The following is a 22,320-nucleotide window of genomic DNA, read 5'->3' as shown; positions in this document are numbered from 1 at the left end:
GCAGTCTTCAAAGGCAATCCCATGTAGAGTGCGTTGCAGTAGTCTATTCTAGATGTAATCAGAGTGTGGACCACTGTGGCCAAGTCTGACTTCCCAAGGTACGGGTGCAGCTGGCGCACGTTTTAATTGTGCGAACGCTCCCCTGGCCACCACTGCAACCTGGGATTCCAGTTTTTCCTCCTGTTCAGGTGGAATCTCCATTCTTGTAGTTTGAAGCCATTGTTCCATTGCGTCTTAGTCTCTATTACAATGCACTTGGCGGGAAACGGAATGAGGACACCCATCTCTAACCTTCACAACACCAGTGGATGAGCTACTGACGGTTGGCACTGCTCATTCGCTTCCTGCTACATGGCAGTGATTCCAACTTCCCCTGAGAAAATTCCCGCTGAGAGCTGTATAAGTTTGTAACCTTATTTTCCAGATAACCCTCATATATATATATATATATATATATATATATATATATATGAAGGTTATCTGGAAAATAAGGTTAGAAAGTATACAGCTATATATAGAGAGAGAGAGGACAACTTATTCAAGCCCTCTGCACCTGAACTTCAAAGGATAGTTTTTTGAGGGGAGTCCAAGCATTGCTTCCCCTCTTCCTTCTTCCCTCAGGCCCATTTCAATACAAGTAGGAAGCCCTCCTGAGCCTAGCCCTGCTTCCTTCCTTGTGCCTCATCAGTGTCCTCCTCCTCCTCCTCCTGCTCCTCTCCCTCCAAGATGGTAGGGAAGTTGTCTTTCCCTGGCCCTCCTCTCTGGCAGGCGCTGCTATGTCCTCTCGGTGCCTGTAGTGGTGCTGTGGGAGGCGGCGGGCAGGCGGGCGGCGGCGGCGGCTCAGCCTCTCTGCTCTCCTTCTTCTCCTTCTCCTCCGCGCGCGGCCCCAGCCAGCCCTGCCTTCTTGGCTGCCGAATGCACACATTCAGGGATCCCCTCCATAATCACCTTCCCGCCCAGCACTTTGTAGTTCTCCAAGAGGAAGGCGCGCGCCTCCTCGGAAGCCTCCAAGCCGGGCTCCTCTTCTCCCCTTCCTCCTCCTCCTGCTCCTCAGAGCCAGCGCTGCAGCGACTCCCGCCGCCTCTCCTCCGCACTGAAGCCCATTCCCGGGGAGGAGGAAGCTCTACTCCGCCAGCCCAGCAGAGGGAAAGGAAGGGGGAGAGGAGAGAGAGCAGAGTGGGGGGAAAAAAGCAGCCGGAAAGGTAAGCCAGGCCCGACCTCCATCCCCGGACTCGCGTAGAGCGGCGGGCGGGGCCTCGGGGGCAGGGCGGGCCGCACGGCAGCCTACGCGAGGCCGGGGATTCCGAGCCGCGCACTAGGCCTCGACGATCTGAAAGCGGGGTTTGGGTCCTGTGGAGACGGGGGGACTTATTTCTTGTAAAACGGGGGAGTGGAGGGGAAAGAGCGCCCAGGCCGGGCTCTATATCGACGGAGCGGGAAGCAGGCCTCTTGGGCTGAGCACGGGCCTGGCGCTTCCCGCCCCCCGGCCTTTTCTCCGGGCTCCGTCCCGCCTTGGGGGTCCGAAATGGGGCCCTCCGCCGCCCAAGGAAGAGGAGGGACGGGAGAAGAGGCTCCGGGACGGGCCGGCAGGGCCTAGAAGGGGAGAGGGAAAGCCGAATATATACATATATGTGTGTTAATAGAAATGTTTCATTGTATTCAAAATTGTGAACAGTTTCCCCCCATATTCGTGGGGGAGGGGGCACCTCGGCTTGGGGAGTGCACTTGGCATATATAATATGTGTGTGTATTATATACAGTATATTATATATAATATATACAGATATATGTATTATATATATATGTATTATGTATAACTATATGTATATACATAAATTGTATTATATGTATATATATAAATTATATACTATATAATATATGTATTATATGTATTTATATTATACTATATATATTATACTATATATAATATAGTATAATATGTATATATATTATAGTATAATATATATATATTATAATATATATATTATAGTATAATATATATATATTTGTGTATAATATATATATATAACAATTATACTATATTATAGTATTATATATATATATATATATATATATATATATATATATATATATAATACTATATATGTGCATATACATACACACACACACACACACATATATTTATATATACACGTGTGTGTGTAGCCTTGCCCCCTCCCCTACACACACACACTTTTTCATCCTTCCCCTCATCTTTCACATTAGTGGCTCGGCATAGGACTTGGCCTAAAATAAGTTTCTCCCTAAACTGTAAATGGGGAAGGGGGGATAGGGTCCCCCTCTGCTTCCTCGGCCTCCTCTCCTTCAGCCCTTTCCTTCCTCAAACACCACGAAGGGAATGTGGCTTTCAACTTCTTAACTTGCAAACTTTTCAAGATGATGCCCTTCATGTTATAGAGTTAACCTAATATTATAGAGTTAACCAAATGTTATAGAGTTAGCCTTGAGTTGCCTGTTGTTGTTGTCGTCATCATCATCATCATTATAACCCAGGTGGGTTTTCAGGATATTTAGGCAGGTTAGGATTGCAAGGTGCCAGCCACCTCTCCTCGGACCTTGTGCCCTTCTGTGTCCCTTTTTGCCTGACTGCTCCGTTTTCCCACTTTCACCATTTCTAGGTGCTGTCACTTGGTGTTTAAGCCATACTGACATGCTGGTTTTAGGCATTTGCTTTGGTAAATGAGGTATATTGCAAAAGAAAGGATGGTTTCTTTGGTTATTATAATTATATTTGTTTATACCCTGCTTTATCTCCCCTGTGGGGCTCAAAGTGGATGAACATAAAAGCATCAGCATAAGAATTAAAAATATACAAATATATGAGCATTAGAACAGGATTAAATATAACCAGTATCTTTTAAAAATTGCAGTTAAAATCCATTAAAACAAATTCAAAGTTAAAAATCACAGCACCCTCTTAATTGATTTTAAACACTTCTCATTGAATCTGCAAAAAGAAATAATTATCCCCAACCTTGAACTACAATTGTCAACTGTCAGTATGCGCTGGCCCATAAAGAAAGAAAGAATATTAAAAACCATGCATAGCATACGTTGAGCATCCCTTATCCAAAACCCAAAATATTCCAAAATTGTTCACCTTGGTGGCTGAGATACTGACACCTTTGCTTTCTGATGGCTCACTGTACACAAACTTTGTTTCATGCACGGATTTTTAAAAAGTGTATAAAATTATTCAGGCTATTTGTGTAAATGAATTTGTTATTTAGACTCAGATCCCACCTCCAAAATATATTTCATTTTCTATAGGAAAGTATTCCAAAGTCTGAAATAGTCCTGAGCATTTCAGATAAGGGATACTCCACTTGTCTTGTGTTTCGGTGATTATTTTATTAGACGAGCAGTCAGTATTTGTGTGTAAACCCCCAGGAGTAAGTTGTCATAGATTCTGCAAACAAATAAATGAAAAAGATACATTAGGATGGATCTACACAGCTATATAATGCAGTTTGAACTGCATTGAGCTGCATTCTATGGGTCTATACCAGGGATCCTCAAACTTTTTAAACAGAGGGCCAGGTCACAGTCCCTCAGACTGTTGGAGGGCCGGATTATAATTAAAAAAAACATGAATGAGTTCCTATACACACTGCACATAACTTATTTGTAGTGCATTTTTTTAAAGAAACAATACAATAATTAAAATGCAGAACAATTTTAACAAATATAAACTTATTAGTGTTTCAATGGGAAGTGTGGCCCTGCTTTTGTCTGATGAGTTTGGATTGTTGTTGTTGCTGTCTGCTTTCAAGTCATTTCAGACTTAGGTTGACCCTGAGTTAGGGCCGGGTAAATGACCTTGGAGGGCTGTATTCGGCCCTCGGCCCTTAGTTTGAGGACCCCTGGTCTATACAGACATGGACAAACTTCGGCTCTCCAAGTGTTTTGGACTTCACCTTGTACAATTCCTAATTGTGGGAGTTGAAGTCCAAAACACCTGAAGAGCTGATGTTTGCTCATGCCTGGTCTATACTGACCATATAATGCCGTTCAAAGTGCATTATATTGCAGTGTAGATTCAGCATTAGTTTCAACACTGAACCTGTTTTTTCCTTGGACAGATCGGTGGTATTATGTAGACTCAATGAAGTCCTTGAAACTGCATTGTATCAACTCATGGACAGGGAAGAACCAGATCGCTGGACATTTTTAAGAAAGGTTGCTTAAGTTCTAGCGGTCAAAATGTGTTCATGAACTTCCCCCTTGAGGTAAACTTTTGGCTACGGTTCAAAGAACAGGGGGTGAGTCCTGTGAAACCTTTTAAGCCACATGTCAGACAGTTTCTTAAACAGAAGTTGGGACCTGCTGTTCATCGCAAAAGAAACTCTAAGGCCTGGATGTACTCAGAGCAGATCTTTTGAATGCAAGCTCATTTGGAGATGCAGGTCTCAGATGTATGAGAGGAACTTTTGTAAGATGGTCAGTGAATGACCTATATGGTCCAATTCATATGACTATTTTTGTCCTGTCAGAGACCTGGAATTCAAGGGTGTTTGTGCATTGCATTTATACAACCATTCCTTGTGAGGATAATTCAGAGATATAATTCACACTCATATCCATTCTTAAATCTATGCATGGCGTTTCATTGAAGCAGTGGTGGGGATCACTCTTGCCCAAGAACTCCCAGCATGCCTCAGCATTGGCTATGCTGGTTAGACCTGCTGGGATTTGCAGTCCAAGAACACATGGGGAGCTGTTTTTCCCTCACTCCTGCATTCAAGCCAGTTTGGTTATAGTTGAGTAAATCGAGGCTAAGGCCTAATCTTAATTTTGTAATGTTTCAGATAGGTGTTCTTGTGTGGTAAACAAAGAAGTCAACTCTGTGTTTTAATATGTACTATTTATGTAGTGCCATTGCTTTGCATGGTATTTACCAGAATACTAAAGTAGAGGATTCCTGCTACCAGAAACTTGCCATTTCTGAAATATTTCAGTATTCAGTAGCTTGCTATGTTACAATAATTGAATAAAGCACAGAAATTCCCTTATTGGGAACCTGGTTCTGTTAAATTATGTGAGCTGTATTTAAATCAGCATATTAGAATATGCCCCCACCTCCAAATTAATAGTGGAATGTTCTGAACAACCTCCAGTAAGGATGTACTTGCTGTTTCTTTCTTGAATATAAACACATCCTAGGATTAATGTTATATTTTCTTTCAAATATTATTCCAGTTATGGAACAGTGAATTTTGAACAGGACTTCTGCTCCAGGTTAGGAAAATTGCTTTCAGTCAAGATGTATCAGTAAACTTTTTATCCAGCAGACCAGTCAGCAACCTTAATGGGCTGACATATTGGTATTTAGGCCAGTCTATAGTTCTATGGTCTTGCTTTCTGGAATGGTGAGAAGGGAATAGGAATGCTGAGAGGGAAGTATTTATAAAATCAGGTACAGCCCCTTTTGATTCAAGTAGTGATGTAAATTGTGGTATTTTCACCAGTACTGAAATATTCAGAATCTTGCAGCGATTTGTGAAACTATATTGTTCAGTGGCAGTTCTGAACACAATCTCACTTTGCCAGAATCCTCGATCTTGCATGTTTAAGGCTATGAACAAAATATTACTATCAAAACACTGATATCTAGGGACACTGCTCTTTATAGAACATTGGGGTGCAGACTAGTGTCCTCAGTGACAGGACTAGCACTTTGCTGGCCTCCATAGGACTTCTCTGCTAGCTCAACTTACTTTATTAGAATTGACTCTGTTCTGTCACAAATACTATAAAATTAATTTCCTTAACTTGATATTCTCTAAACATGTTATAAACTCCAGGGATTCTTGAATGAGACCAATTATCTTGATCTGTTGCAGTCTGGTTTTAGTCTGGTTTTAAACCTGGTTACGAAACAGAGGCAGCTTTGGTTGCCTTGGTGGATGACCTTCGCAGAGAGCTTGACAGGTCCCTGTTGGTTCTCTTGGATCTCTCAGTGGTTTTCGATGCCATTGACCATGGTATTCTTCTGGGCTGGCTCTCTGGGATAGGTCTTGGGGGCACTGCATTGCAGTGGCTCCACTCCTCTACCTGGAGGGTTGGGCCCATATAGTGGTGCAAGAGGATGCCTGCTCGTACCCCTGGCCTTTGGCCTCTGGTGTCCCACAAGGCTCAGTTTTATCCCCTATGCTTTTTAACATCCACATGAAACTGCTCGGTGAGGTCATCTGGAGTTTTGGAATTTGGTGTCATCTGTACGCAAATGATACACAAATCTACTACTCTTTCCCACCTCAAGTCAAGGAAACCTCCTGAGTCCTGAACCAGTGTCTGACAGCTGTGACGAGCTGGAAAAGGCTAACAAATTGAAGCTTAGTTCAGACAAGACAGAGGTCCTCCTGGTTAGTCATGAAGCTAATCAGGGTATAGGGTGGCAACCTGTGATTGATGGGGTCACACTCCCCCCTGACACAGGTCTGAAGTTTGGGGGTCCTCCTGGACTCAGCGCTGATGCTTGAAGCTCAGGTGTCAGCAGTGGCCAGGAGGGCATTCGCACAGTTAAAATTTGTTGCCAGCTGCAACCGTACCTTGAAAAGCCTGACTGGGTCACGGTGGTCCATGCCTTAGTTATATCTTGTGTGGATTATTGCAATGTACTCTTTGTGGTGCTGTCTTTGAAGATGGTCTGGAAGCTCCAGTTAGTACAAAGATCTGCAGCTAGACTGCTTAGAGGGGCGGGTTGTAGGAAACATACAACCCCCGTCTTATAGCAGCTTCATCTGCTTCCGGGCCTAATTCAAAATGCAAGCCCTATATGGCTTGGGTCCTTCCTATTTACATGACTGCATAACTCCCTATGAACCTGTTCAGACCTTAAGCTCTACTGGGGAGGCCCTCCTCTTGAACCCATCTTCCTGACAAATGAGGTTGGTGGGGACGAGGGAGAGGGCCTTCTCAATAGTGACCCCCTGACTCTGTTATGTTCTCCCCAAGGAAATAAGACAAGCATCCACTTTGTTTATTTTAAGAAGGAGATAAAAACATGGCTATTTAAGCAAGCCTTTGAGAATGGTTAGATTGTATCTATTGGACAGGATTTGAATGACCATGAGACTGTAATCGTAACTGCTGAATAGTTCAATAATAAGAATGACTGGTTTAAACAGTGATATATGACTAGATTGCTTTAAAGGGAAAATAGTTTTTAATTGTTATTTATTAATACCTATTCTATTTTAAATTGTGTTAAGTTGATAACTGTTTATTGTTTATTATTTTTGCTATACTATTTTTGTATCAGTTATTTGTTGTAAGCTGCTCCCAGTCCCTTCAGGGAGAAGGGGCGGGGTGTAAATAACAATAATAATAATAATAATTATTATAGTACAATGTCAGTCATTCAAAGCTATCACAGACAACCGCTGAGAGTAAAGTTATACTCCAATAAATGTAGTGGGTACCACATGGGGAAAGTTGTGGTACACACTAAATGTGCTAGATGTAACAGTTGCCTTTAGTATTTGTAAACCTGAGTTACTTATTGGGAAGAGGGGAGTATGGCTCTTTAAATATTGTTGGACTGCAGGTCCCAACAGCCCTATCTTTATATAGCCAGTGATAAGGAATCATGGGAGTTGAAGTCCAACACCTAAAGGGCCACATATTTCCCATCCTTATGTTATATGGTAGAATATTATCAAGAAAATTCCTACTCTATAGAATTCAGCATTTCCACATACAACCTACAGAGCCACCTTCCATTAGCATCTGTCCAAATGGAGAGAAGAAATGTAGCAGTGATCAACATCTAATCAAGAATCCAGGGAGCCAGGAAATGTTGAAAATCTCCCTTACTGCGGCTGAATCTGGCTCTCAACTTGATGTCTTCCACTGGGGAAAGTTGTGGCTGTAAATGGTAATTATTCTTCCAAATCAAGGAGAACTACAATTTACACATTAGAGGCAATTTAAAACTGAAGATTTTGTTCTGGAAAGAAGTAAGCAAGCCGAATAATCTAAAACAAAGAGTACCATTTCAATTTGGGGAGGGGGAGGAATTCCCAAAACAGGGATATCTAACAGCTATCAATGAGGTAGCATATGCCTTTTTTTGGTTCTGAATATTTTGGTTCCACCAGCCTACCCTGTCTGCATATTCTAAAACTATATCAGTTATAGAAAGACAGAATGGGGGCAGTTTTGTCACATTTAGCTTCTGTAGATTTTTTTTAAAGTGGCTTGAAGTGTTCAAATATAGAATTACAGATGATAATGAGAAAAATGCTGCTGGGACTAAATTAACATCTTTCTGATATGTGGGAGTTAGTACCGAGAGCAAGATGATATGAGTCACTTTCACTCTGATGTTAAATATATGTGGAAACCTCCTATTAGTTTCAGTGGAAATGACTTTCATATTGGGGCTACATTCCTGTTCACACATCTGGGAACAAACCCCAGCAACCACTCAGGGATTAATGTAAGAAACCTGAGGTGAACTTGCATTGGGTTGTGTCATAAATGTACATAAGATCCAGTCATGATCTGAAGATCATAGGAGTAACCATGTTCCCAGTGTTCATGCATGGTTGCACTTAGGCTTTGTCCATCAACTTCACTGGTATCTGCTCCTATGTGTTTCACTTTGTAAACCAACAAACCAGGAAATGGCTGTTCATATAAATGATCTGCTGTTGAACAATCTGAAATAAAAATGTCAGAGCCGTGCACTATTTTTGTCTAATTCCATCATATTTCCATAGCACAGGGTGGCTTTATGAAGAGAAGAAAGTCTTCTGCTTGTAGGCTCTGCTTGTAATGAGGAATGCTAGCATTCTTGATGATCTGGAGAGCTTCTGAAAGAGGATTGAAACAGGAATGGTAGAAACAGGGCTAGTGGACTCCCTATCCTCACAATCTTTGCCCTGTTGAAGTCTTAGACCATTTTATAGGGTTAATGGAATGGGAAGAGCAATGGGTTCACGCTGCAACTCCTAGCAGCTAATCTTGCTAAAACACAAATGATTAAGATCTATCAGTCTGATGTGATTTCAACACTAATCCTTAGAATTTGAGGTATAAGAGATTTTTGCCATGGTGACTTTAGCACCGCAAAATCGCTAGGTCTATTTTATTTATGTCTTGCCTTTCTTCTCAACATACCACAGACAGATTATACATAAATCAAAATAAGGTGCATGGTTGTTGCTGGCAGTGGCATCACTAGAGCTGCTGCCACCAAAAGTGGCAAATCATGGTGTCACTTCCATGGACTTTCTCCTTTACAAGACACTACAGAATCTTTAGTAATGTTTTTGTACAAATATAACTTGTAAATAATAATTCCCATGCATCACATCATATAATAACACAATCAGCAACTTTTAAAAAAACCAACATAATGAAAACAGGTCTTATTGGTGTGATTCGAGTGACACACTGGTTACGGAAAAGGAACGAAATCGTACCAAAGGCAGATTGACATGATATCAAAGCTCTGGTTGGAGTATGTATGCATTAGAAGATTCATAAAGTAAATAGACATTGAGTTTTAACCTTTAGTTTTAGCAATACATGTACTGTATTGCTACAGTACATGTAATCTGGATTTATGAAAAAAGTGGTTATATCTAACTACAATTTTTTAAATTAAAAATATTTAATTTATGCTGAAACATGCATCAATTTGTTTTATACAGAGTCATTTGTATGTCACCCCCTCTGAAGCTGTTATCTCATGCAATTCACAATTTAAACTCTCTTCACTTCACTGATTGAGCATCCCTTATCTAAAATATTTGAGGGCAGAACTTTCTGGGATTTCAGATCCACCCCTCCTTAAATGTTGGTATATTTGAATACATATAATGAGGTATCTTGGAGATGGGACCCAAACCTAAACATAACATTCACAACATTTTGTTTCATTTGCATCTCATACCTATAGCTTGAAAGTAATTTTATACACAATATTTATAACTTTGTGCATTTTAATAAGGTTTTTATACATTGGGGAGGCATCCCTTGATGAGAATTCCAAAATATGAAATACCTCAAAATTGTCCTCATAGGTGGCTGAGATAGTGACATCTTTGCTTTTTGGTGGTTCAGTATTTAGAAGCCCCTCCAAAGCCACAAATTGGAGTATCTGCGGATTCAGCTATTACATTGGGGTTAACTTAGCTAGGATTTCTACCTCAAAGTGATGTGCTAATATGGCTATTGTTACATATAATGAGTCTTGACAAAGCAACTTTGGTGACTAAGCAATTGGTCCCATAAAATGGGATTTGTTGTTGACTTACAGATCCTAGAACGTACAGTGGTGGATCATTGGATCAGACAGCCTGTGAGTCAATGGTAGAGGTGGAAAAGGAAAAGGGAGATACATTTTTGGAAGTAAATTTATAAAGTTTAAGCCTGTTACAGTGAATGGATCATACGGATCTTTTATTGCATAGCATCTCCCTTTATTTTGTTTTTCTCTTGTTTGTTAATTTATTCATTTCTTTGCCACTGTGTATTTAGAGGGCAGTTAGAAGCAGAAGAAGAGATAAAGATGAGAAGAGTGGAATAAACAATAGGGATAGGTCTATGATACACTTTGCCATTGATTTCATATGATTGAAAACTATATATTGTTAATGGCAACAACAGCGCAAATCTGTCATGGAACTTTGTTCTAAAGAATAGCAAATAGACAAGGAATAAAAGCCTTAAATCAAATGGAGTGGTCGGTCCTTCTGGTCTTCAGGTGCAAGAACAGGGTTCAAGAACACTCTGCATGTGTTTTAAAAAAACCTCTGATAAGCCCTTTGTATGACAAAGCAAAAGCAAGAGAACCTAGCTAGCCTGTGTCAATATGAGTAGGAGCAGGTTTGATCCTTCATAAGCAGGTTCACCAGGGCTAGGTTAATGTAGTTCCCATTTCAATTATTTTTGCAGGGACATTGCATTATGAGAGACACTGTCATTGATCTCTATAGAAATAAATAAAACATTTCAGGAACAAAGTTGTAGCAAAAGAGAAATACTTGCTACCCTCTTTGTCACTGCTTGGTTTCATACTCCAAGATGGGTTTGCCATTCCATTTTGAAGTTAGCTCTAGAGTTTTGGGAGAGGACCAGACGTCACTTCCTGCAAACAAGGAATCTGATTGAGGTTGTGGAATGCAAGGTGTTTTAAAAAACATTTGTGTGTGTGTGTGTGTGTGTGAGTGTGTGTGTGTGTAACACACACATACACACAAACTCTCCCACCTATTTTCCCCATAAATCTTTAAAGTTTTTTTTTTTAAAAAACTAGATAAAAAAGCAACTAAAATTGATTTATCACCTCTTTACTTAAGGGCATGTGGTCAAAATACTATTACCATACTGCTAACTTCTCTTACCAACTTCTCTCTTTCTGTCTTATGGAATACAAGGTTTGAGAGGGCAGCATATGTTTCTGGCAGCACTATATTTGAGGGAACAAAAATAAGAGTAAGGCTTTTAAAAAAACAGGCCAGGTATCTTATCCATTGCTCACCAATAGTAAGAGCTTCCTATTATTCTTTCCACTTCTTTTCTCTACCCCACATGACAAGTCTTTTACATGGTTGCAGTATTTATTGTTACATCAAACTGGGGGAAATTCTTGTAAATATACTGACCCCCAATTATCATTTTTCACTATGTATCTTGCTAAGCTGTGTATTTTAATAAACTTAGATGTATGTTTATAAAACAACCCACATGACTGATGAACTACTTGACCAAGTTTTGCTGTTTCTTTGGTTGGAAGGTGAGGGACAGAATGATTGACAGGGACAGGAAAAATTAGGAGATAAATTGTGTCTGTGACTTTAAAACTATTTCTAAAGAAGAGTTTGAAAATGCATTTTTGTAATTGATTTATCATTTTAAATATTGTATGTGTCATGCATCTCCTTGGCAGCCCTGGAAGGATGAAAAGCAATAACTAAATTGTTGTTGTTGTTGTTGTGTGCCTTCAATAAATTTCTGACATGCAGTGGGAGTTTTCTGGAGCTTAGAGTGTGTGACTTGCCCAAAGTCACCCAGTAGGCTTCCTTGGCTGAACATTGAATTAAAACCTAATCAACAAAACCATAGTCAAGGCTGAAACCACAACACCATAATAGATTGGATATCGGTGGGCTATTGGAAAATTGGACAATAGTGTGTGCACTAGCGTTGTACTGTCAGCTGGTACTTCATGGAAAACTGGGGAGGGCCCATAATGCCTATGGCAATGCTACAGTTATAGCACATCCATTGCTGCCCTAATGGTGCTAGCTAGACCAAACCAATCTAGAATGAATTTCCCCATAAGGTGGCTTGAGGACTTCTGGAAGTTTTGAAACACACCTGGACTACTCTCCTATTATAGGTCCCTGACTACCATGGTAGAAAGTTACAGCTGTTTCCAGAAAATTGTCTCCTACTACCCACAAACAATTCTTCTCACAAAGGCCACATGGCAAAATGTGTAGGATCCATATATACTTCTTGGACAGAGGGAAAAGGGGAGCAGGAGAAGAGGAAGAAGCTACTCTTCTTTCAATCTTTTTTTCCATCTCAGCTTTCAGGCTTCTTCTGAGGGCATTCTGGCCAGGTAGACTTTGGTCTTTGATCTCAACCTCCTAACCAACATTCATCTCAAATTGCCATCTCCTTCCCACTCCCTCTGGCTTCCCAGCAACTGTGTGGCCAAGGGCTGCATGTGTCCCAGTTGCTTGGAAACACTATAATGGTGTATCCATCGTGGATTTAGCTTCAGTTCATGCTTGCACAATCATTTTAACAGTTTCTAGTTTGTGCCCTGATAACTGTGTTATCTGCTCAAGCGTAGAGGTTGACAGCTTCTTGTCGCAACTTTCCAGGCTCTGCTCAAAAGTATCATGCTTTGTGGTTAATTATTTTAAACTAATAGGATAGGTTTCCCTACTTTCCCTGAATGTGATATAATGACGAAAGGCTCAGGTAGAAGATACTCATGAAATAGGAGCATATTGTGGGATGTTTTCATTATGTTTTTTGCAACTTGGTAAACTTTGGTGAAAATGTGAATGGATTAGGCAGTGGACAGTGAATAGATAAGGAAGAAAATGGTTCAGCAAGCAAGTGTTGGCACAAAAAAGTGTTTGAGGTGTTCATCAGTTTGTGGCTATACTTTTAAATGTCTTATGCACAATTGATCAGTACATTTCCAAGGAAACTCAATTAGCCATGGGTTCTTCTTTATAAATAAGATTATTTGGATACAACACATTGGTTTTATTATCCCAGACTATGCGGTTTGGCATCTAGACTCCACTTTGTCTTCTTTTGTTCAGTTGTAATGAAGGATATATGAGTCCTGTATCAATATGTCAGAAATTATAGTTGGTAGAATAAAGGCTAGGTATCTCCTATCATACTTATTGCCAGTCTGCTCCATATTATTCCCTGTGAAAATAGCTTTTAATGAAAACGAAGAGGAATATAATATGGTGGTGTGCTGTGGGGGGGGGGGGGAGGGGGGGAGTTGGGTGGATCACTTGTGACTTTCCAGTGTTGTGCATGCTTAAGCCTTTAGCCTCTTGAGTAGCATTCATAGAGCTTATTGATCAAACAGATCTGACACTATTACATTGAATAAAAGACATGAGTTTGTCCTTTCCTATGGAATTACATAGTGGGATTCACCAGAACATACTGTCTTGGAAGGATGCCTAAACCTGTTGAAAATATATTCTGTGTAATTTTTTAGGCTACCATTCCAGGTAATAATGAATCTGGGATGATCAAATGGGTTGAGCGGATGTCTATAACCAGTGCAATTTTTCTCACATGATTTCATTGACAGTTTTTCTCCCTGTGGTATTTTTCTTAGACAATCTGCTTCATCTTGATCCATCATCATTCCAGGATAGTAGTGTCTCTGAGGCTCTCTGATAACTTTGACATGGTACAGAAGATTTAAAATTAGGTAATTGGTCCTCTTCATATAGGTTAGAACTACCTGTTTCATTATTTCTTTGGTTTTGAAACTTACCTTTAATTTTCTTCTGGCTTGTATGTATTCTTCTTTCAGCTGATGTTCACAAGGAAAAGAATCACGTGATGTATGAAGGCAAACACATACACTTTTCTGAGGTTGACAATAAACCGTTGTGCTCGTACAGCCCCAAACTGTGCAAGCAAAGACGACTTAACGGCTACGCCTTCTGTATCAGGCACGTTTTGGAGGATAAAACTGCCCCCTTCAAGCAATGTGAATATGTGGCCAAGTACAATAGCCAACGTTGCACCAACCCCATCCCCAAGTCTGAGGACCGTAGGTAAGTCAGGTTGCTACAATAAAAAGAAAAGTCGTATCTCTGTGGTGTTCCATGTTAAATGAAACTGTCTGGCCAGTGTTTTAAATTCAAGATCATCTAAACTCCCCATGTGTTGTGCTGTGAGCTTCCAAGAGGAAACATAATATCATTCAAAACATAAAGAAAGAATGTGAATCTGTTAATCTCACTGAAATGAAAAGTAGTCCAACATCCACAAGGTCTGATTCTGCTCCTCATCAGGGCCTGGAGATCTTGGCTGTGCTAGTAAAACCCAGGCCTTGGAGTGTTGTGCCAACATGTTAAGCCTTCAGTGTATTGCCCCCACAAGTGGACTGCGCGTCTACTGTCCAATGATCAGATTAAGTATGGGGTGCAGGGATGGGAAGGATATTATGTTGGCATATATTCTTTACCCTCACAGTAATGGTGTGAAGTAGGTTAGATAACTGAGATTTACCCAAGGACATTTAGTGAACTTCATGTCAGAATGAGGATTTGGGTTGAGGTCTCACCTAAAGCACTAGATCCCATCCAATCTTGGAAAATAAACAGAGTCAACTCTGCTTAGTACTTGGATGGGAGGCTGCCAACAAATATCAGGTGTTGTAGACTATATTTCAGAGGAAGTGACTGGCATAAGCTACCCTCTGACATTCATAGTATTGCTGTAAGTTATTGGCAACTTGAAGGCACATATACACAACTCCCTGTCCCTATTCTGACATTTTCAGGGTTAGAATTGTTTGCACCAAACTAAAAATATCTTGTCCTATTTGCTGTTCAGCTTAGTTATACTGAAAGAGAAAAAACATGTTTGTTCTTTGCCAAATTATTTTCTATGGCTAGGACTATTGAATAAGATAAGCACTGTAATGTCCATACTTTCACTAATTTACTATTATAAGATTGGAATGTTAGGGAAGCAAATTTTCCACAGAAATGTGTTTTAAAATTTTGTTTAGATAAAAAATTTTTTGGGAATTAATTATAATAGCCCCCATGTGTGCCCTTTAAATGCAGCCTGTAATTATGCAACTCTTCTGATGTGTATGTTAAATTGGAACAATCTCATATATCTGACTGTAATATAACTCATGTAAAATGTTCGCCGTGATTCAAATTAGTTTTATTTTGGCAGGTTCATAATTGGCCATGAGATGCTTAAAATTCCTTTGTTGAACCTTCTCACAAATGCTGTTTTTCTCAGCTGAGCCATTGGCATAAAGGGTGGCTGGAAAATATAATTTTGCTTGTTTTTCTTTTGAAAGGTACTGCAACAGTCATCTACAAGTTCTTGGCTTTTTACCGAAAAAGGAGAGGAAGAAAAAGAATGATCCGATAGAGGAGGTAAAAGTCCGGCACCAGATGGATTCCATGGCCTTCAGCTTGACGGTCCCTCCGCTGGCCTTGAAGATGCCCAATGGCCTGGATGGGCTGTCCCTCTCTCCACCAGGAGCACGGCTTCCTCTCCACTACCTGGAAGCAGAGTTGGAAGACCCCTTCGCTTTCAACGAGGAAGACGACGACCTCAAGAAAGGGACGACGGTGAAGAAAAAGCTGCAGAGCAAATTAGCCCAAAACCGACAGCGCCAGAGGGAAACAGAGATCCTGAAAGTTCACCAAGAGCACTTTAGCCCCCTTCCTGCACCTTTGCAGCAGCAGCAGCCGCCTCAACCGCCGCCGCCGCCTCAGCCGCCTCAACAGCACTCCCATCTCTCACCTTTACCAACTTCTTTAAAGCCAGCAGGGCTACCGCAGGGCTTAGTCTGCAAGTCACCTCAACCTCAGAACACCAGCCTACCAATGCAGGGAGTGGCGCCCACCACACACACTATAGCACAAGCCAGGCAGTTGTCCAACAAGAGACCTCTGCCTCTCCCGCACCCCGCCAAGGCTCCTGCTCCAGACTCGCCCCAGCCTGACAGGATCCTCATGAAAGCCACAGCCTTCTCTCCCCACTCATTGTGTATGAGCCGGCTACAGAGACTGGTGAAACTGTGCACTCAGAAACAGCAGCTGGATGCTGATCTGTTTCCACATTTAGGTAAGTGGAGGACTCACATCTGCTTCATTGGGCTTTCTTCATGGGAAAGTGTTGGGTAGCTGCAAGCATATGTAATTTGTGCACCTCCCAGAGCATGCTTTTTCTATGGAACAGCGAGATAGTAGTTCATACTCAAGTATTCTGCATATTTAATATATTAAAATCCTTCTAAAATTCGGCTTAGTACTAGTCAAACATTTCATGTTTTGATTACCATTTTACAAAATATGAGGGACTGTTACTGTGAATACTGAGTTATTTAAGCATTGGACTACAAGTCTGGATGCCAGGTTTGAATCCTGTTCAGCTGTAAAAATACACTGGGTGACCATGGGTAGGTCACACAGTCTCAGCCCCAGGAAACCCTGTGATGTGATCGTTTAGGGATGCCATAAGTCAAAAGTTGATAGCACACAACAACAACAAGCTTCAAAAGCAGTTTATCTCTTAGGGGTTTCATATATGAGTTATAGATATGCATGTGATTATATAGTTCACAATGGCAGAAAGTGTAGTAGCAAGAATAGAGAGTAAATAGAGAAATGCTTTTAGATGAATCTGCCATCAAGAGATGGACAAGTGGCATGTGCTGTATTTTCCTTTGGTTAACTTTGAAAGTATCCCTCCTTGGAATATTTAGTTATTCCATCTCTTATAGTGACCAGTCATAAACATAGAGTGTGTTTCTAAGTTTCAGGCAACCAGCAGCTATTGACTGGACAAATCAGTATTTTTAAGCCCAACCTCAAAGGTTCTCAACATAGTTCCAAGGTGAAAAGCAGGAGTCTGAGACATTTTCTTTACTGAAGTGTAGAAGGTGCAGGTGCTTACCTACAAAGCCCTAAATGGTCTGGGACCCGCCTATCTGCGTGACCACATCTCCGTATATGAACCCACACGATCTCTCCGATCATCTGGAGAGGCCCTGCTTACGATCCCACCTGCGTTGCAGGCGCGTTTGGTGGGGACGAGGGACAGGGCCTTCTCTGTGGTGGCCCCCAACTCTGGAACTCTCTCCACAAGGACAACAGACAAGCCCCAACGTTGGCAGTCTTTAGGAAGAGCTTGAAGACGTGGCTGTTCCAGTGTGCCTTCCCAGAATAGGAAACTCCTAGCATCATGTCCCAAATGCACTTTATTAGAGATTTAAGATTGTCTGAACACCGCACCTATCTCCAAAAACCTATCCATTTCACCTGTCGTGTCCAGCACTTTTTAAATTTTATTCATTTCATTTGGCCCAGCCTTAGTTTTTAAATGCGTCGTGGTGTTACTGTCTAATGCTTATTGTTATTGTTTTAATGTTTATTGCTTTGCTTTATGAGTTTATTTATTGTTGTATTTGTTATGCTGTTGTTTTATTGATGTGTTGGGCCTTGGCCTCTTGTAAGCCACACCGAGTCCTTCAGAAGATGTTAGCGGGGTATAAATAAAGCTAATAAATAATAATAAATAATAAATAAAATACCCCCCCCCCCTTTCTGTGCACAAAAGCCAAATGGCTAAGGGACTAAATCTCTCCTCAAAAGTAGGGATGCATCCTTGTTGGAAAGCAAGAATGTCGTTTTCTCCAGTTTTCTCCAACACATTTCTGTTTCCTCTTAGTATTTGCCACCTGAGGTTTTTCTCTGCATATTTGAGCCAGTCTTTATTGTGAATATTACTTACCTTCGTCTGCTGATTTAGGGATGGGTATATCTGAACGAATGCATTAGATGTGTTCCTAGGCATTAGTTCTTTAACAAAAAAAAATTAGGACCAGAGGAAGAAATAACATGGAATGAATAAGGTTGATATTATTATCATGGCCATCATGATCACCACCACCACCACCACTACTACTATCACTATCATCCCACTTTCCCCTCAAAATTGAAATTCAAAGAGGGTAATTGGGATAGCAGCTAGGATAGGTCCCTATACCACAAAAATGGGAGAAGTTTAACCTGTTTTGGCAGATGTTTTATGCAAAACTAATAATACAGACATTTGAAATGAAGCAACCTAGTTAGATAAGCCTTACATAAGAAAACAGAAAGATTTCGAGGCCACTTGAAATCTTCCTCCAAAATGCTTCCAGAGATTTTTTTCTTCCACCAGCTTTCATGTAATTTCCATTTTGGTGGCTACACCTAAGACAGGTATACTTTTTAAAGAATGGTTCCGGAACTGATTAGGTAGGCTTATCTCTTGCCCTCTTTTCTCTCCATTTTGCTTTTTTGCATGGGCAGTAAGAGATTCTGGAGATAGCTGCTGTTTATCCTGCCAGTTGCAAGAAGGCATATACAGTTACAGAAGGATTAGCTAGAGTAATATTCTATTATTTGTTATTATTTATTATTATTACATTATTCATATATTAATTAACTGATCTTTTAACTGATTTTACTTTAATAGAGGTTGTTTTGCCCCATTTATATTCATGTTGATGTATTTTATTTTATGTATTATGTATTTTATGTATGGCATCTTTGTGTGCTATTTTGTAAGCCGCCCCGAGTCCCTAAGGGAGATGGTGGCGGGGTATAAATAAAGATGATGATGATGATGATGATGATGATGATGATTATTATTATTATTATTATTTGCCAGCTTATGCTTTATTGTATTGTACACTGCAGACTTGCTGTCACAACCCAATACTGAAAGTCTCGAGTTTCTCCAGCCAGATAAAGACCAAGGAGGGAAAATTAGGCTTGGCTTATATAAGAAAACTGCATCAAAAGGAGCCTTGTCAGAAACTTTGTTAACTGAAATATGCCTTCATATTAGACAGTTACAGCCCCAGCTTCACTCACCTCACAGTCATATGGCATGATGGAGACAATTTGAGATTACATTTTTGGAGACTTCATGTTACTGTAGGACATCTCCTTTCTTTATGTTGAATACATTGACTTATAATGGAGTTCTGGTTCATAATGAGGCATTCTTTGTGTTACCTGATAATACATTTTGAGTAACCATTGATTTTTTATATCAGAAAGAGCAAGTGTGTATGTGTGTTGTTCATTGCCACAAGAAATCCAGGGATATTTAGGGCTGTCCAGGAATGTCAATTTTATTTTAAATTTTCCAGGGTTGGACTGGTCTGAAGACAGTGGAGAAGAATTTGAAGAACTGGAGCAAAACTCGCCATACCATGTTGCATGGTCTATCCGGGAAGCCCTCAGATATGAAAGGAATGAGTAAGTATATGAATAGAAACAGTAGAAGTGTGTAATTAAAATGGTAGGGAAACTTGTTTACCTTCTCTTGCCTTTGGGGATGAACATATTTTTATAGATTTAGAGAACAACGAGGACTAAGAAATTCAGGATAGTCTTGATTATGTAACGCAGACGTATTAGACTTTATATTCACTAATGAAATATGTGTTTTTATGCCGTAAAAGTATACAATTTAACTTAAATATTTTATTGGAACCATAAGAACAATTATTATAACTTGGTTTCTTTAATAGACATTCACATATATGTAGTTTCTCATTGCTGTTTTGTCTGTTGAACTATTCTTTTCAATAAAAATATTTCCCCTTTTTTCTTTCAATATGATGTTTGCACAGTAAATAGCAAATAAAAAATAGTTGAATGTAAAGAAGTATTTAAACCAAGGATTTTATTGTTAAGAAAAATGTGAACGGGTTACTTGTCAAACAAACATTTAAATAAGATATACTGTATATAATGCAGAAACTGAACAAAACATGATTTGTGATCTTCTTAGTTGTCATCTTTCATAGTGATTCTGACCTGTTTCAAAACCAAAAGCATTGTTTTATGGTCCAGTTGTATGTTCATCATTGTAATGTATTGTAGTATGTGTTGTTTTAGTAAGCCATTGCATCACTGCAGCATTTAGCCTTGAAACTCCTCACTTCCAGTAGTCATTAAATGTTGCGTAAAAATAAGAAGACATAGCTAGAAAGAGAATCTTTACCTGGAGTTGACCTTTTAGTTCCTTTTAAGACTCGTGGATCAGAAAGATGATGGATTGATTTGAAATCACGTGGAAGGAAGTTATAATTGAAGGGGTCCATGTGGATTTATTAAATTTCTGTATATTCAGTCTGCTTAGGAATTTCCAGGGTGCTGATTAATAGTTAAATGTTTTAGACTTGTGTCTTAAAACCCTGTGAACACAGAGCTTATAACAACAACGACTACTACCACTTTGTTTTTCTATCCCGCCACCATCTCTCCAAAGGAACTCGGAACGGTTTACATGTGGACCAAGACCAACAAAAATAGAATAAAATATAACGCTATTAAAATACATTGTATTTCAATAATTAAAACAATAAAATCGAGCAGCAGACATTTCTGAAAAACGTAAGAACAATAATAACCATCAACCATTAGCCAAGAACAGCCTATTGGATTAGCTGGTGGAAGGCATTTTCTCCAGTTCTACCTGCACCTTTCTGTTATTTCTGGAAATTTGTTGAAAAGGTTCGGAAGATGGGAAGTGGCATTGAAGTTTTTCTAAATTTTGCTCTTTGGAACCAACTGTAGTTAGAAGGATCCTATCCTGAGAGAAATGTGGGGTATAAATTCAATAAATAATACTTCTTGATGGTTCCCAAATTGTCTGTTAGAGAAAAGGCAATTCAAAACCCAACCTAAAAGTTACCACGAGGTCACTAGAATACCTCAAAAAACAATTAACTGAACAGAGTAAAAGCAACAATATAATCAGATAGTGAAAAATCTCCATGTTATAAAAAGGCGGTGTGTGTGTATGATGAAGTGGGTAGTCAGAGTCTCTGCCTGATTCCAGAAAGACACAGGTGTAGGCAGCAGGTGGTTATCTCTGGACCATTTAATAAATAAAGGCTATCCAAAATAAATGCAGACATTCCATCAGCTCCCAGGACCCATATTATATAGAAGTGATTTTAGTTGTGCTTGTTTTGTGCATACAAAATTTGAATGCCAACTACTCATTTTCTCTCTCCCTATCAACAGGCCAGATGATGATGATGATGATGATGATGATGATGATGATGATACCAGTGGCAGGAGTTCCCGCATTTCCCAACTTTGCACTTACTTTCAGCAGAAGTACAAGCACCTCTGCCGCCTGGAGCGGGCAGAATCTCGTCAAAGGAAATGCCAACATACATTCCGGAAAGCATTGCTGCGGGCAGCCAACAGGGAGCCAGAGTGTGCTGGGCAGCTGATACGGGAACTTCGAAGGGCTTCTTGTAGCCGGAACAGGTGAGGGCCTACCTGCACTAGTGCAGCAACTAGAGATGGCGACTGAAAGCAACTGCATATATGTATTTATTTATATATACACACAAAAATATATACATACATACACACACATACATGTATGTATACATATACAGACATTTAAGCATGTGTAGACATACAATGTGTGTGTGTATATAATATATGCAAATCAGTCCGTCAATCATTTATTGAATTTGACTGAAAGCTATTACAGATCCTGTAAAACCTAGTGAAAGAATACATACATACATACATACATATATATATGTACATGAGCATACCTGTAAAAAGTGAATGAAAATGCTACATGGTCTATAACATCTTTTGAATAACTAGAATGAATAATTATAGCAGCATCCACATACTACAGTTAGTTGAAATGATTAGTGTACAGTATATATAGTATATGCATATGCCCCTGGTGGCACAGCTGGTTAAACCGCTGAGCTGCTGAAGTTGCTGATCGAAAGGTTTGTTTAATTTCATTTTCTGTTGTGTCTTTGATTGTTGTTTTAGAGTTATAATGGTTTTATTTCGTGTACTACTACCCCGCCCTGTTGTTGATTTGATATGTGATGTTTTATACATGTAAGGCTTTGAATTTTGCCATTGATTATGTTATGAACCCCTTTGGGTGAAAAAAGTGGTATATAAATGCACTAAATTAATTAAATAAGTAATGATATTGATGCTCCCTAAGAGATACATTAGCATGAGCAGGATCATCTCT

At 39.8% G+C, this 22,320-nt stretch overlaps 1 protein-coding gene across 3 annotated transcripts in view; it reads left to right on the top strand.

The window, feature by feature from the left end:
* Positions 1 to 717: 717 nt before the first annotated feature.
* INO80D (INO80 complex subunit D) overlaps positions 718 to 22,320 on the top strand; it is a 41,924-nt gene continuing 20,321 nt past the window's right edge. Inside the window, exons 1-7 of one of the 3 annotated variants that reach the window (XM_060782853.2) lie at positions 719 to 1,202; positions 7,734 to 7,900; positions 13,862 to 13,957; positions 14,063 to 14,309; positions 15,578 to 16,353; positions 19,433 to 19,541; positions 21,321 to 21,572. In XM_060782853.2, coding sequence (XP_060638836.2) covers positions 14,092 to 14,309; positions 15,578 to 16,353; positions 19,433 to 19,541; positions 21,321 to 21,572 — 1,355 coding nt within the window. In that variant the 5' untranslated portion in view covers positions 719 to 1,202; positions 7,734 to 7,900; positions 13,862 to 13,957; positions 14,063 to 14,091. Of the gene's footprint in view, positions 1,203 to 7,733; positions 7,901 to 13,861; positions 13,958 to 14,062; positions 14,310 to 15,577; positions 16,354 to 19,432; positions 19,542 to 21,320; positions 21,573 to 22,320 lie in introns of all 3 variants that reach the window. The other 2 variants (XM_060782849.2, XM_060782860.2) reach the window with 2 other exon arrangements.

The sequence above is a fragment of the Anolis sagrei genome, chromosome 1, assembly GCF_037176765.1.
Source record: "Anolis sagrei isolate rAnoSag1 chromosome 1, rAnoSag1.mat, whole genome shotgun sequence".
NCBI lineage: Eukaryota > Metazoa > Chordata > Lepidosauria > Squamata > Dactyloidae > Anolis > Anolis sagrei.
This window is presented reverse-complemented; position numbering and strand designations above follow the sequence as displayed.